The sequence below is a fragment of the Musca autumnalis genome, unplaced genomic scaffold (assembly GCF_047663935.1).
Source record: "Musca autumnalis isolate F117 unplaced genomic scaffold, ASM4766393v1 scaffold_2, whole genome shotgun sequence".
Classification (NCBI taxonomy): domain Eukaryota; kingdom Metazoa; phylum Arthropoda; class Insecta; order Diptera; family Muscidae; genus Musca; species Musca autumnalis.
The window spans coordinates 235,050,090-235,065,214 of record NW_027411755.1 but is presented as its reverse complement, the minus strand read 5'-3'; the positions used below and the strand labels follow the sequence as shown (position 1 = coordinate 235,065,214).

The 15,125-nt window shown below is 31.9% G+C and overlaps 1 protein-coding gene across 1 annotated transcript; it reads left to right on the top strand.

Moving 5' to 3' along the window:
* The first annotated feature begins 5,759 nt into the window (after nucleotides 1-5,759).
* LOC141393357 (cytochrome b5) lies at nucleotides 5,760-7,079 on the top strand. The gene has a single exon (XM_073966357.1). The coding sequence runs from the start codon at nucleotides 6,125-6,127 to the stop codon at nucleotides 6,524-6,526; it is 402 nt and encodes a 133-aa protein (XP_073822458.1). The 5' UTR covers nucleotides 5,760-6,124; the 3' UTR covers nucleotides 6,527-7,079.
* Nucleotides 7,080-15,125: the final 8,046 nt, after the last annotated feature.

Genomic DNA, 15,125 nt, shown 5'->3' with positions numbered 1-15,125 from the left:
AAGATACATAATCAAAAGTCAGCAATTAAAAGTATTATTGTGAAGATATGTTAAGAATTTCCATCATATCATCGAATTGAAAACGAATTAGTCTTACTGGGAAATCAGCTTCGTTTGTCTGATTAATAATATAATATAATACTCTGTAATCTAAAATCAATATTATATTGCATTCCGAGGTAGAATAGGAAATAATTTCGGACAACGTAAACACATCCAATATTTCCCACATTCAATACTCATGTTCCGACCACAGACCACACAACAAAATTATGATATTATGTAGTTCACACATTCAACAACAGCTAGAGCCACACACCCGCCACATAAAACGGAAAATCTTTTATCAGCTTAGATGTGGTTGGTATACATGAACAGAAGAAGAAGATAAGATAAGGAACAACTATTTGTGGTCGGAATCATAACTGAAAATTACTAAAATTCAACGATGATACGGAGATACATCGATCATTTCAATCGGAAGAGATAGATTGATTTCTAGATGCTATCGTCGTTCTTAATGTAATTTGAGAGATTCACTTATAAAATTGAGAGAAGACTGGCAAGAGATGAGTACAAAATAATGATTGTGGTCGACGTAGCAATCAGCTACACAAAACCCAATAGCAGCAGTAGGCGCCAATTTCTAAAAGATTTTTATTTCGAACCAAAGTCATTATTAGGCGTGGATTTTTAATAGATTTACATTTCCAACCAAAGTCATTATTAGGCGTGGATTTTTAATAGATTTTTATTTCCAACCAAAGTCATTATTAGGCGTGGATTTTTAATAGATTTTTATTTCCAACCAAAGTTATTATTAGGCGTGGATTCTTAATAGATTTTTATTTCCAACCAAAGTCATTATTAGGCGTGGATTTTTAATAGATTTTTATATCCAACCAAAGTCATTATTAGGCGTGGATTTTTAATAGATTTTTATATCCAACCAAAGTCATTATTAGGCGTGGATTTTTAATAGATTTTTATATCCAACCAAAGTCATTATTAGGCGTGGATTTATAATAGATTTTTATATCCAACCAAAGTCATTATTAGGCGTGGATTTTTAATAGATTTTTATTTCCAGCCAAAGTCATTATTAGGAGTGGATTTTTAATTGATTTTTATATCCAACCAAAGTCATTATTAGGCGTGGATTTTAAATAGATTTTTATATCCAACCAAAGTCATTATTAGGCGTAGATTTTTAATAGATTTTTATATCCAACCAAAGTCATTATTAGGAGTGGATTTTTAATAGATTTTTATATCCAACCAAAGTCATTATTAGGCGTGGATTTTTAATAGATTTTTACTTCCAACCAAAGTCATTATTAGGCGTGGATTTTTAATAGATTTTTATTTCCAACCAAAGTCATTATTAGGCGTGGATTTTTAATAGATTTTTATTTCCAACCAAAGTCATTATTAGGTGTGGATTTTTAATAGATTTTTATTTCCAACCAAACTCATTATTTGGCGTGGATTTCTAATAGATTTTTATTTCCAACCAAACTCATTATTAGGCGTGGATTTTTAATAGATTTTTATTTCCAACCAATGTCGTTATTAGGCGTTATTTTTTAAAGATTTTTATTTCCAACCCAAGTCATTATTAGGCGTGGATTTTTAATAGATTTTTATTTCCAACCAAAGTCATTATTAGGCGTGGATTTTTAATAGATTTTTATTTCCAACCAAAGTCAGTATTAACCGTGGATTTCTAATAGATTTTTATTTCCAACCAAAGTCATTATTAGGCGTGGATCTTTAATAGATTTTTATTTCCAACCAAAGTCAGTATTAACCGTGGATTTCTAATAGATTTTTATTTCCAACCAAAGTCATTATTAGGCGTGGATTTTTAATAGATTTTTATTTCCAACCAAAGTCAGTATTAACCGTGGATTTCTAATAGATTTTTATTTCCAACAAAAGTCATTATTAGGCGTGGATTTTTAATAGATTTTTATTTCCAACCAAAGTCATTATTAGGCGTGGATTTTTAATAGATTTTTATTTCCAACCAAAGTCATTATTAGGCGTGGATTTTTAATAGATTTTTATTTCCAACCAAAGTCATTATTAGGCGTGGATTTTTAATAGATTTTTATTTCCAACCAAACTCATTATTAGGCGTGGATTTTTAATAGATTTTTTTTCCAACCAAACTCATTATTAGGCGTGGATTTTTAATAGATTTTTATTTCCAACCAAACTCATTATTAGGCGTGGATTTTTAATAGATTTTTATTTCCAACCAAAATCGTTATTAGGCGTGGATTTTTAATAGATTTTTATTTCCAACCAAACTAATTATTAGGCGTGGATTTTTAATAGATTTTTATTTCCAACCAAACTCATTATTAGGCGTGGATTTTTAATAGATTTTTATTTCCAACCAAACTCATTATTAGGCGTGGATTTTTAATAGATTTTTATTTCCAACCAAAATCGTTATTAGGAGTGGATTTTTAATAGATTTTTATTTCGAACCAAAGTCATTATTAGGCGTTGATTTTTAATAGATTTTTATTTCCCACGAAAGTAATTATTAGGCTTGGATTTTTAATAGATTTTTATTTCAAACCAAAATCATTATTAGGCGTGGATTATTTAAAGATTTTTATTTCCAACCAAAGTCATTATTAGGCGTGGATTTTTAATAGATTTTTATTTCCAACCAAAGTCATTATTAGGCGTGGATTTTTAATAGATTTTTATATCCAACCAAAGTCATTATTAGGCGTGGATTTTTAATAGATTTTTATATCCAACAAAGTCATTATTAGGCGTGGATTTTTAATAGATTTTTATTTCCAATCATAGTTATTATTAGGCGTGGATTTTTAATAGATTTTTATTTCCAACCCAAGTCATTATTAGGCGTGGATTTTTAATAGATTTTTATTTCCAATCATAGTTATTATTAGGCGTGGATTTTTAATAGATTTTTATTTCCAACCCAAGTCATTATTAGGCGTGGATTTTTAATAGATTTTTATTTCCAACCAAAGACATTATTAGGCGTGGATTTTTAATAGATTTTTATTTCCAATCAAAGTCGTTATTAGGCGTGGATTTTTAATAGATTTTTATTTCCAACCAAAGTCATTATTAGGCGTGGATTTTTAATAGATTTTTATATCCAACCAAAGTCATTATTAGGCGTGGATTTTTAATAGATTTTTATTTCCAACCAAAGTCATTATTAGGCGTGGATTTTTAATAGATTTTTATATCCAACCAAAGTCATTATTAGGCGTGGATTTTTAATAGATTTTTATTTCCAACCAAAGTCATTATTAGGCGTGGATTTTTAATAGATTTTTATTTCCAACCAAAGTCATTATTAGGCGTGGATTTTTAATAGATTTTTATTTCCAACCAAAGTCATTATTAGGCGTGGATTTTTAATAGATTTTTATTTCCAACCAAAGTCATTATTAGGCGTGGATTTTTAATAGATTTTTATATCCAACCAAAGTCATTATTAGGCGTGGATTTTTAATAGATTTTTATTTCCAACCAAAGTCATTATTAGGCGTGGATTTTTAATAGATTTTTATTTCCAACCAAAGTAATTATTAGGCGTGGATTTTTAATAGATTTTTATATCCAACCAAAATCATTATTAGGCGTGGATTTTTAATAGATTTTTATTTCCAACCAAAGACATTATTAGGCGTGGATTTTTAATAGATTTTTATATCCAACCAAAGTCATTATTAGGCGTGGATTTTTAATAGATTTTTATTTCCAACCAAAGTCATTATTAGGCGTGGATTTTTAATAGATTTTTATATCCAACCAAAGTCATTATTAGGCGTCGATTTTTAATAGATTTTTATTTCCAACCAAAGTCATTATTAGGCGTGGATTTTTAATAGATTTTTATTTCCAACCAAAGTCATTATTAGGCGTGGATTTTTAATAGATTTTTATATCCAACCAAAGTCATTATTAGGCGTGGATTTTTAATAGATTTTTATATCCAACCAAAGTCATTATTAGGCGTCGATTTTTAATAGATTTTTATTTCCAACCCAAGTCATTATTAGGCGTGGATTTTTAATAGATTTTTATTTCCAACCAAAGACATTATTAGGCGTGGATTTTTAATAGATTTTTATTTCCAATCAAAGTCGTTATTAGGCGTGGATTTTTAATAGATTTTTATTTCCAACCAAAGTCATTATTAGGCGTGGATTTTTAATAGATTTTTATATCCAACCAAAGTCATTATTAGGCGTGGATTTTTAATAGATTTTTATTTCCAACCAAAGACATTATTAGGCGTGGATTTTTAATAGATTTTTATTTCCAACCAAAGTCGTTATTAGGCGTGGATTTTTAATAGATTTTTATTTCCAACCAAAGTCATTATTAGGCGTGGATTTTTAATAGATTTTTATATCCAACCAAAGTCATTATTAGGCGTGGATTTTTAATAGATTTTTATTTCCAACCAAAGTCATTATTAGGCGTGGATTTTTAATAGATTTTTATATCCAACCAAAGTCATTATTAGGCGTGGATTTTTAATAGATTTTTATTTCCAACCAAAGTCATTATTAGGCGTGGATTTTTAATAGATTTTTATATCCAACCAAAGTCATTATTAGGCGTGGATTTTTAATAGATTTTTATTTCCAACCAAAGTCATTATTAGGCGTGGATTTTTAATAGATTTTTATATCCAACCAAAGTCATTATTAGGCGTGGATTTTTAATAGATTTTTATATCCAACCAAAGTCGTTATTAGGCGTGGATTTTTAATAGATTTTTATTTCCAACCAAAGTCGTTATTAGGCGTGGATTTTTAATAGATTTTTATTTCCAACCAAAGTCATTATTAGGCGTGGATTTTTAATAGATTTTTATTTCCAACCAAAGTCAGTATTAACCGTGGATTTCTAATAGATTTTTATTTCCAACCAAAGTCAGTATTAACCGTGGATTTCTAATAGATTTTTATATCCAACCAAATTCATTATTAGGCGTGGATTTTTAATAGATTTTTATATCCAACCAAAGTCATTATTAGGCGTGGATTTTTAATAGATTTTTATATCCAACCAAAGTCATTATTAGGCGTGGATTTTTAATAGATTTTTATATCCAACCAAAGTCATTATTAGGCGTGGATTTTTAATAGATTTTTATATCCAACCAAAGTCATTATTAGGCGTGGATTTTTAATAGATTTTTATATCCAACCAAAGTCATTATTAGGCGTGGATTTTTAATAGATTTTTATATCCAACCAAAGTCATTATTAGGCGTGGATTTTTTAAAGATTTTTATATCCAACCAAAGTCATTATTAGGCGTGGATTTTTAATAGATTTTTATATCCAACCAAAGTCATTATTAGGCGTGGATTTTTAATAGATTTTTATATCCAACCAAAGTCATTATTAGGCGTGGATTTTTAATAGATTTTTATATCCAACCAAAGTCATTATTAGGCGTGGATTTTTAATAGATTTTTATATCCAACCAAAGTCATTATTAGGCGTGGATTTTTAATAGATTTTTATATCCAACCAATGTCGTTATTTGGCGTTATTTTTTAAAGATTTTTATTTCCAACCCAATTCATTATTTGCGTGGATTTTTAATGGATTTTTTAAAATCCACCAAATATATGTGCGTAGCGTAGTTTATTGCCTACCCTCAAAATTTTATATTTACTTTATTGATATTGATACGTAATATCATGACTTTACCAAATAAAACTGTATCTCAGAAAAATTCTCACTAACATCAGACTCTCACACATTATCTCTCTCATTGTTAATCTACGCTTTATCAATTCCTCTGTATTTGACTGCTATTACTTTATAAATAAATTCATCAGTGTCTGCACTCATTGCATTAACTAAACCGGGCTTCAAGCTAACACAACGGCGGAATAAAACAAACGCTAAGCGTGTAAACCACAAACAAAATTGTAAAAACGAAAGGGAAATTTGAGAATAGCAATCTAGCGAAAAAACGCCAACAAAATCAAAACAAGTGACGTCTTAAAAAATATTTATTTCTAATAACCGCAATATAAGCAAAATAATTTCCTAATTAAAAAAAAATAAAGAAAAACCAAAAAACATTCCTTAACATGACAACATCAATTACGACTTTACTTCAAGCATTGCGTATTGTACCCCTCTCACCAGCCGAAAAGAAATCACAACAAAAAGCCACACTTAAAACACTAAACGAACGGCTTCCAGAAATCTCATTGGATGCTGTGGCCCACCATGATGATTATTCCGATTGTTGGGTTGTAATCTATGATCGCGTTTACGACGTCACCAGTTTCCTTCAAGATCATCCCGGTGGTGCTGATGTTATTATGGATTATGCGGGACGCGATGCCACACTGGCGTTTCATGGCACGGGACATTCACGTGATGCCATTGAACAAATGCGCGATTATTTAATTGGCGAATTGCCGGAAAAGGAAAGAATTTTTCGTACAACAAATAGTCAAGTTTTGAAATCTGGAATACCGGAATAATTTCAAAAAGATGAACGAACGAAGATGGTTTTTTTCGTGACTTTGACTGGAAAACATATCTATGAGTATTCAGTTTTATGTTCTAAGTACCCAAAGAAAGGAAGCAATGTTGCACTATTTATTTTTTCCTAGTGATTTGTGACACCATGTCCCCACAGTTGTATGTATGTGTGTGCAATTTTTGTTAATATTTCTGTGTCCTCTACATATTTATTTATTTTTAAGTATACCAACGTACCATATACAGAGTTTGTTAATTTACCCAAAATTATTTAAAGATTATATTTATTTATATTTTTAACAACACCTCAGTTAAACTTTTGCATTAGTTTGGAGTACTGTTATAAGCCGACAGGATTTTAAACTCCATATATTTGACTGATATTCTTATTGCAATATTGTGTAGAAAACATTGCCATTTGTACTTCACACACATGTTTAGAATTGATATTGCTATGTAAATATGTATTTTAATATAAATTCCAAATCAAGGAGAGGTTAATGGGTTATCCCTTAATAATAAATTATAAATATAAAAAACAAAAAATAAAAATTTTTATATGTTTTATTTACACAGTTATTCGCTCAGGTATTTCCCAGTGAATCAATTCTTACTATTGGGTACAAAATGTTTGAACAAGTAAACAAGTAAAAAAGTATCAGTTGGCTTTGTCGACAGAGATATATCATCAGCCTGTGTGAATTGAAACTTCCTTCTATTGACAATATCGAATCGAAACCGGCTACGCAACGAAAATCCCTTTCCGCAATAATTATGTATTTAGGAGGTAGATTCTATAGCCTTTTTTGGACGTCTAAACTTGCCGAGAAAAATATGTATTTGGATTAAAGCTTAATAGTGTTGCGGAGGATGTACTTGAAGGAATGCATCGACATAGTCCATTTTGGATGTGTTTTTTTTATTTTTTATTGCTTTCCGATAGATAGCGCGCACTTCAGTCATTGTCGTTGGTCATCGTATAAATTAGAGGTTTTGAAGCACTATGACTTGCTCGCGAAAAATATAATAGGGCTGTAAACAGGGCCACAAGGAGTAGCATCGGTATAATTTTCCAAAAGGTCTTGGAACAGATCATAAACTGTACATTAGGGTTATGACTTTTTGACCTTTTTTCTCAAAAATAATTTCCTGTAGCGATAATGAATGAACTTTTGCCTATTAATGCCAAAAAATAACATTCATTCCATTTAATGATTAAAAACGTCACGCACAAACCACTTTGAAAAAAAATGATTTTTTGCAAAATCATATGAAATGAACAACATTTTTTTCTCAAAAAAAAAAAAAAAAAAAAAAATATTTCCTGTTGCATGAATGAATGACCTTTGACCTATTAACCCTTTGAACCCCGAATTGTTTTCCGTAGAGATACAAATATTTTTCGTATTTATTATGATTAGTAGTCGCAAAAATAAGTTCTTTATGCAAAAAATTCGTATCAATTCCTTTGCATTATCGTTACATTTTTTATTATTCATGATGCACAGTGTTGCCGCGTGGACAAAAATCAAAAAATGTGATGTTAACTTTTACATATGTTTATGTTTTTTTCTTACAGCAAACACATCCGATACAACGAATCTGAAAGAATTTTTTTTGGATGGGGATTTGATGGGTGGACTATAAATATAAAATTTTAGTACAACAAATTGACATCAACTGCACATGGACAAAGTACCGTTATCAAGAATTAAAAATTTTAATTTGATAAAAATATATAAATTCTTAATATTTCGTAGAGTATATTTTTGATTGCCACCTATTGCCACCTTGGCTCTTGATTTCCGTTAATTGGACATCTCTTCCGAAGCGAAATGTGTAAAAACATTTTGCCCATCCCTGCAACCTTCTGAGATATATCGGTTCAGAGTTGGATATAGCCCCCATATATATCTATTGATCGATTTATAGCAAAATCGGTGAAAGATATTTATGGAGGCTATATCCAAATCTGTACCGATTTTTGCGAAATCACATCAAAATCGGTAAAACTGAACAGTGGCCCGAGGAAACATACCATGTTAAATTTGAAGGCTATTCATCAAAAATTGAGCGATTTTTTGCAAAATCGGAGAAAGATATATATGGGAACTATATCCATATCTAAACCGATTTTTGTGAAAATCGGTAGAGCCACTCAGGGGCCTACGAAAATTTCTATATACATATATAAAAGAGCTTTGTGATGACTGAGTGAGTGAGTGAGTGACATATATATCATCGCCCAGACGAAACCGCTGAAGCTAGAAAGCTGAAATTTTGACTGTGGGTTGCTGTCGGTATGTAGGGGTGAGATAAGGCTGGGTTTTTGGAAATTCGATCTAGAAGGGTACGAAAAGTACTAAATATGGTACCCTTTGTATTAGAAAAACGGGAAGAGCTAGAAATTTGGAATGAGGGTAACTGATGAAGAGTTAGAAAAATGTACCAAAGGGTTTTAGGAAATTCGACCTCTAAGTGTACGAAAAGTACTAAATTTTGTACCAATTTTATATTTTGAAGGGATTTAGCTAGAAACTTGGAATTTGGTATGGAACTCAAGGTTAGGAAGTGGTGTTTATAAAAGGAAATGGTTTCGGAAATTAGTAATCATGTCTACGAAAAGTTGTAAATGGTACTAAATTTAGTACAATTTGAATTTGGGGGAACGGATAGAGCGGGAATTCTGAATTTTAGAATTAAGATTACTGACGGAGTATAGGATTGAGATATGGGGTAGTTTTAGAAATTCGAACTTATAATTGAGTAGTTATGGAAATTCGTATTTATGGTTACGGGAAGTACTAAATGGTACTAAATTTGGTACAATTGCATTTGGGTGAACTGATAGAGCTGGAATCCTGAAATTTATAATTAAGATTACTTATGCAGTGCAGGATTGAGGTAGTTTTGGAAATTTGTACTAATGGGTACGAAAAGTACTAAATGGTACTAAATTTTTTACAATGTACAGCTGCAATCCTGAAATTTTGAGTTAAAGTTTGTATTCGAGTGTAGGATTGAGGAAGTTTTGGAAATTCGTAATTATGGGTACGAAAAGTACTAGAATTGGTACAATGTGGAGTTGAGTGAACGGAGTGTAGGTTTGAGTTGGTTTTGGAAATTCGTACTTATGGGTACGGAAAGTAATAAATGGTACTAAATTCGGTTCAATTTGGATTTGCTTGAAAGGATAGAGCTGGAATCCTGATATTTGAAATTAAGATTACTGTTGGAGTGTAGGTTTGAGGTGGTTTTGGAAATTCGAACCTATGTATGCGAAAAGTACTAAATAGTTCTAAATATAATTTCGATTTTGGCGAACGGAGAGGGCTGGAATCCTGAAATTTGGAACTTAGATTACTGTTGGAGTGTAGGACTGAGAGTTTTGGAAGTTTTGAAAGTTCGTACTTATTGTTAGGAAAAGTACTAAATGGTACTAAATTTGGTACATTTTAGATTTTGGTGAACGGATAGAGATGGAATCCCGAAATTTGGAGTTACTGTTGTGGATAGTTGTTGAAATTCGTAGTTATTGAATTTCGTGTATTAATGGTATTATGGATAGAGATGGAATTCGGAAATTTGGTATTAAAGCCGCTGTTGGTGTGTGGGGTTGAGATATGAATGTGGTTGTGGAAATACGTACAATAAGGGTACGGAATTTGGTGTTTAGATAAGGATTTTTTGAAATGCATACAAATTATGAAATTAGGCAGGGCTGGCTGATTTATTAAGAAATACCAAATGTACTAAATGTTATTAAATTTGACGTTGGGTGTAGCAAAGAAACTGAAATTATATTAATACTGTGTGTGAAAAGTAGAAAATTGCAATAAATTTGGTATTGGGGTAAGGAATAGAAGTGGAATTCCTTTTTATTATTTATTTGTCAGGTTCATTGTTAGAGGTGGTCGTACTGTTAAGATTTTGATCAGAATGTTTATTAAAATCCGCCTTTAAATGTATGAAAGGTTTCTACATGTAATACCAGGAATTCGGTTTCTAAATCATGTACTGAAATCAAAAAGTCAAAAGTATCGTTTCAACAAAATTTGTTCTTATTGTTGTTGTCTATTCTGAACGTAATAGTAAGTTCATTTGAAAAGGTAGATCTATGCGGCTAATGTTTTACAAAAAGGTTTTTACAACCTGAGAATAAAAAGGCCTAAAATAAAATGCCTCAAAAATTAACTATTATATAGGGTAACATCTTTTGAATAAAGATTTTCTACATTTTGATACCACATATTCTAAAATTCGGTGGGAAAATGGGGATAAAAAATGCGGATAAAATTGTCAAACCGTTCTAATAAAACATTGACTGGAATTTAAAATGTAGCCCGCTGTTAAAGTGTAGAGGTGGGATAAGGGACTATATCCAAATATGAACCGATTTTTGTGAAAATCGGTAGAGCTACTAAGGGGCCTAACAAAATATCACATATTAAATTTGAAATTTGCTATTCGATCAAAATTTACCGAGTTATTGACGTATATGGTGGTGTTCATATAACTTGAAATGCTCATATTGACATTTTTCAGAGTAAAGCGTTTGAAAATTATTTTCTATTATATATGAAGACTCTAATCCTGATAATATTGGCCTTCATCCAATACATAACAAATATCATAATCGATATTCTAACAGATATTCGCTTAACATCTTAAAAATTCCTAATTCTTGAACCAAATTTAAATGGATTTGAACTTCTATATCTCAATAACGGTAAAAACTACGAAGACATCGTGGAATCTAGTTGAGAATTTTCATAGCTTCAACATTTTCTTCAGTCCCATTTCAATAAGAACTGCAGTTTCCAAGCAAAACTTGAACCACGATTTATTTAAAAAGCGCTCGGCCGATTTTTTTTATTTTTCTCATCTGTGAACATTGTGCTTTTAGAATCCGCAAAAACTTCCCATGTGTAAGCACCTTCCATTTAAATTTGATTGAAGAACTCCGTGATATGTTAAAAAAAGCTTATGTCATTTTGGTTATGTCGTGTGGTTTTAAAGCTTTTTTAAGTCATATATGTATTTAAAGTGACTCCAAATTTTTTTTTTTAAATCTCATATATGAAAATTTTGAAAGCTTTTTGTGCGTAAGATTTTTTGTCGAATCAACTTATAATTAAGATTTTATCTAATCTTAGGCAAAAGTTCATCAAAATATGGTACAGGGATATGAGGTTGTAAAAATGTCATAACCCTACTGTACATAAACGAATATGTTGAACTTTTGTGGGGGAGGTACCCTTAGGAGAATACCGATCTGGGCCATTTTCTAAGTTAAACTACATTTGAGCAACATGTTAGGGAATCCAAAGTTTGGACCAAATCGGTTTCTCCGTTCAACAGATACAGCGCATAACATTTTAGTGACATTTTTAAACTTTTAGCGGGAGGTACCGAAAGGTGTGCACCAATATTGCCAATATTCGAACTTAAATTTGGACTGAATAATCTGATCCGTTTCTCAAGAAGTATGGATTTGCCTCTGAAAAGCGTGCACTGTTGTAATGGGGGCAGCGGTTTACAAGTTGTTACAACAAACATCAAAGGGCATTCAAAAAGGTTCGGTAGAAAACTTAAACTAGCCTTTTTCGCAATTTTGTGTGGGAGGTACCCGAAAGAGTTGACATATATAACCCATATTCGAAACTGATCTATGCCTCGTAAAAATGTTACGATGTGCAAAGTATTGACGAAATCAGTAACTTCCTTCGAGAGTTATCGTGCCCACCATTTTAGCGAAAATCTTTGAATTTTGGACCCAATCGTTTGACCCGTTCGAGAGTTATCGTGTGCTCCACCGAGACAGACGGACGGACATGTCTAAATCAACTCCGAATTCTCCAAAAATATGGTATGTCCATTGACGGGAGGTACAATTATACGGATATATACCAAAAGATGGAGCTATGTTGACAATTTCTGGTGAAGAAGATTTGTATTCACTGGGAATCTCAACTGTAAAATTACAGTTAGTTCAGTCAAAAAATTAGATAAGATCCTCAAAATATCGAAAATGGGGATGTACCGTTATATGGGGGCTATTCCGAACCATGGACGTATGTTGAAAATTTTTAGTGAAAAAGGTTTGGGACCTCTGGGAATCTCAAATGTAAAATTGCAGGTATTAAAATTGGGAAAATCGGGATGTACGGTTTTATGGGGCCTTTACTAAAACATAGAACTATGTTGACAATTTTTGGTGGAGAAGTTTTGTGATCACTTAGAACTTCAAATGTAAAGTTGCTGGTATTCCCAATAAGAAATGGAGCTAAAATTCTCAAAATACCGAAAATTGCGATGTACGGTTCTATGGGGCCTTTACTAAAACATAGACCTACATATATTGACAGATTTTAATACAGAAATATTGTGACCACTGGGAATCTCAAATGTAAAATTACTGGTAGTTAGGTCAAAAATGTAACCAATATTCTCAAAATACCGAAAACTGGGAGGTACCGTTATATGGGGACTATACCCAAGCATGGACCTATGTCGACAGCTGTTACTGAAGAAGTCTTGTGAGCATAAAAAAAACTTAAATGTTAATTTACATCTAGTTTGGTTAAAAAATATAGGTAAAATGCTCAAAATACCTAAAAATATGGGAGCTATACCAAAAACATGCACCTAAGTTGTAAATTTTTGGTGGAGAATTTTCGTAACTGCAGGGAACTTCAAATGACATATTACGTTTTTTTTATTTTAGTTAATTTACTTACATCCCAGAAAAAATTCGGATCCATTAGTCATTACGTAACCCATTACAAAGTAATGTAAACAAGCTTCTTTTCCTATTACAAGTAATCTGAAAAGTAATGGGATACTTCTTAAAAAATTACAAGGCAAACCTACTTACTTTGCTCCTCACTAAGTAATGAGGACGGTGGCACAGTGAGTGTGTGTCCGACTATAAATCCTAGGGTTGTGTGTTCAACGCTCACTGTCGGCACGCGATTTTTTTTAATTAAAAAATAACAGTTCGTGGTGCACATGTGCACTGCACATTTAATTTCTTAAGCAACCCTTAATGTTCGTGTGCGTGGCATAGTATGTAGTGTCTTTGGCTAGAAATCAGAGGGTTCGTGTGTTCAACTCGCACAGCGAGCGAAATAAAATAAAGTAAAATAAAAGTAAGAAGTGTGATGAAATTAAAAAAAATCTCTACATCAACTGTTCTAAAAATAGATTTTTTTCAACTTACTTTTCAACTTCTAGTAGCCACAGAATAACTAGTTATTCTAGTGGTCATAAAATAACTACAAACTGAGTGCGACATGCCCTTGTAAAAATAATGGGGAAGAAAGGGGGTTTGCGAGTAGTTACGGCTGCCAAAAATTCCTTACAAAACCCATGATTTTGGTTGGACTTTTTTTGCTAGGATACATAATTATTATACATAAGTCAAATCACTCCAATTAAAGCTACTAGCAAGGGATAGTTCCGACAAATGTCAAATTACAGGTAGCTCGGTCAAAAAAGGAAGCTAATTTCCAAAATATAGAAAATCGGGAGGTACCGTTTGAGCTCAATTATTGTGGACGCTAGAATGATTACAACAGCCGAATAGACTGATATGTTTAGATCGACTGAACATTTTATCCTGATGAAGGATATATAGATACACTTTATATGAACGCAAATGATTTTTTCAACCCACTCTTTCCACTCCGACTGAGACACCTCCAAAACATGGTTTTTGAACGCAGCATCTTCTGGCTAGTAAAATCGTTGACCACACCTTTTTTTCTTGATGTACTGGAAACAAATGAAGTTATTGGGTGCCAAATCAGGGCTGTACGGCATATGACTCATCAATTCCACGTTTTGTCCCGTCAAAATAGCCGCTACTTTGATTCGATATGTGAGAGGTCGCATTGTCATTATGCACAATAATTCGTCTTCTCTTGATAGTTTTTCGAATTTCTCAGGAGACTTCAGACAAACAAATTGTAGTGTACCACCCAGCCGTATAGTCGCCACATAGCCTGTTTTATCGAAGAAACGGACGACCATGTGCTTCGAAGTGGATTTGGATCGCCTTCGAAGACTCCCACGGTCGATTGCTGTTTTCTTTCGGGCTCATACGCATAGATCCAATATTCATAGACTTTGATTATCGTTTGAAGCACTGCTTTGTATTTATTCACAATTTGTTTGCACCAATAGACAAGATCCTTTTTTGACCGCTTGTCAAATTGTACTGGATCTAAAGAAAAAAAAAACAAAATCATTTTTACGACCAATAGAGCGATTCTCCAACTCATTTTTACAGTTACCAACAAAAATTGGTAAAATAAAACGTAAAATTATGAATAAAAAGTACAAATAAAAGTTGACAACACTCTTGCTATCAGTATACCTTAGCGACTGATTTTTATTCGTCGCTAACTTACCGAAAAACATCGGTAATTAACGAAATTATAAACATTTTAAATTTACCCACAATTGTTGGTAACTCAAACAAGTAAAAAGTCGTTAAGTTCGGCCGGGCCGAACTTTTTATACCCTCCACCAGAAAAAAATCTTAAATAAAATGGAATAATTAGGGTCCTTTCACAATTTAAGGTGGAACAACTT

What these genes read in the sequence shown, in the direction of transcription:
- LOC141393357 (XM_073966357.1), top strand. Translation starts at nt 6,125, where the DNA reads ATGACAACATCAATTACGACTTTACTTCAAGCATTGCGTATTGTACCC.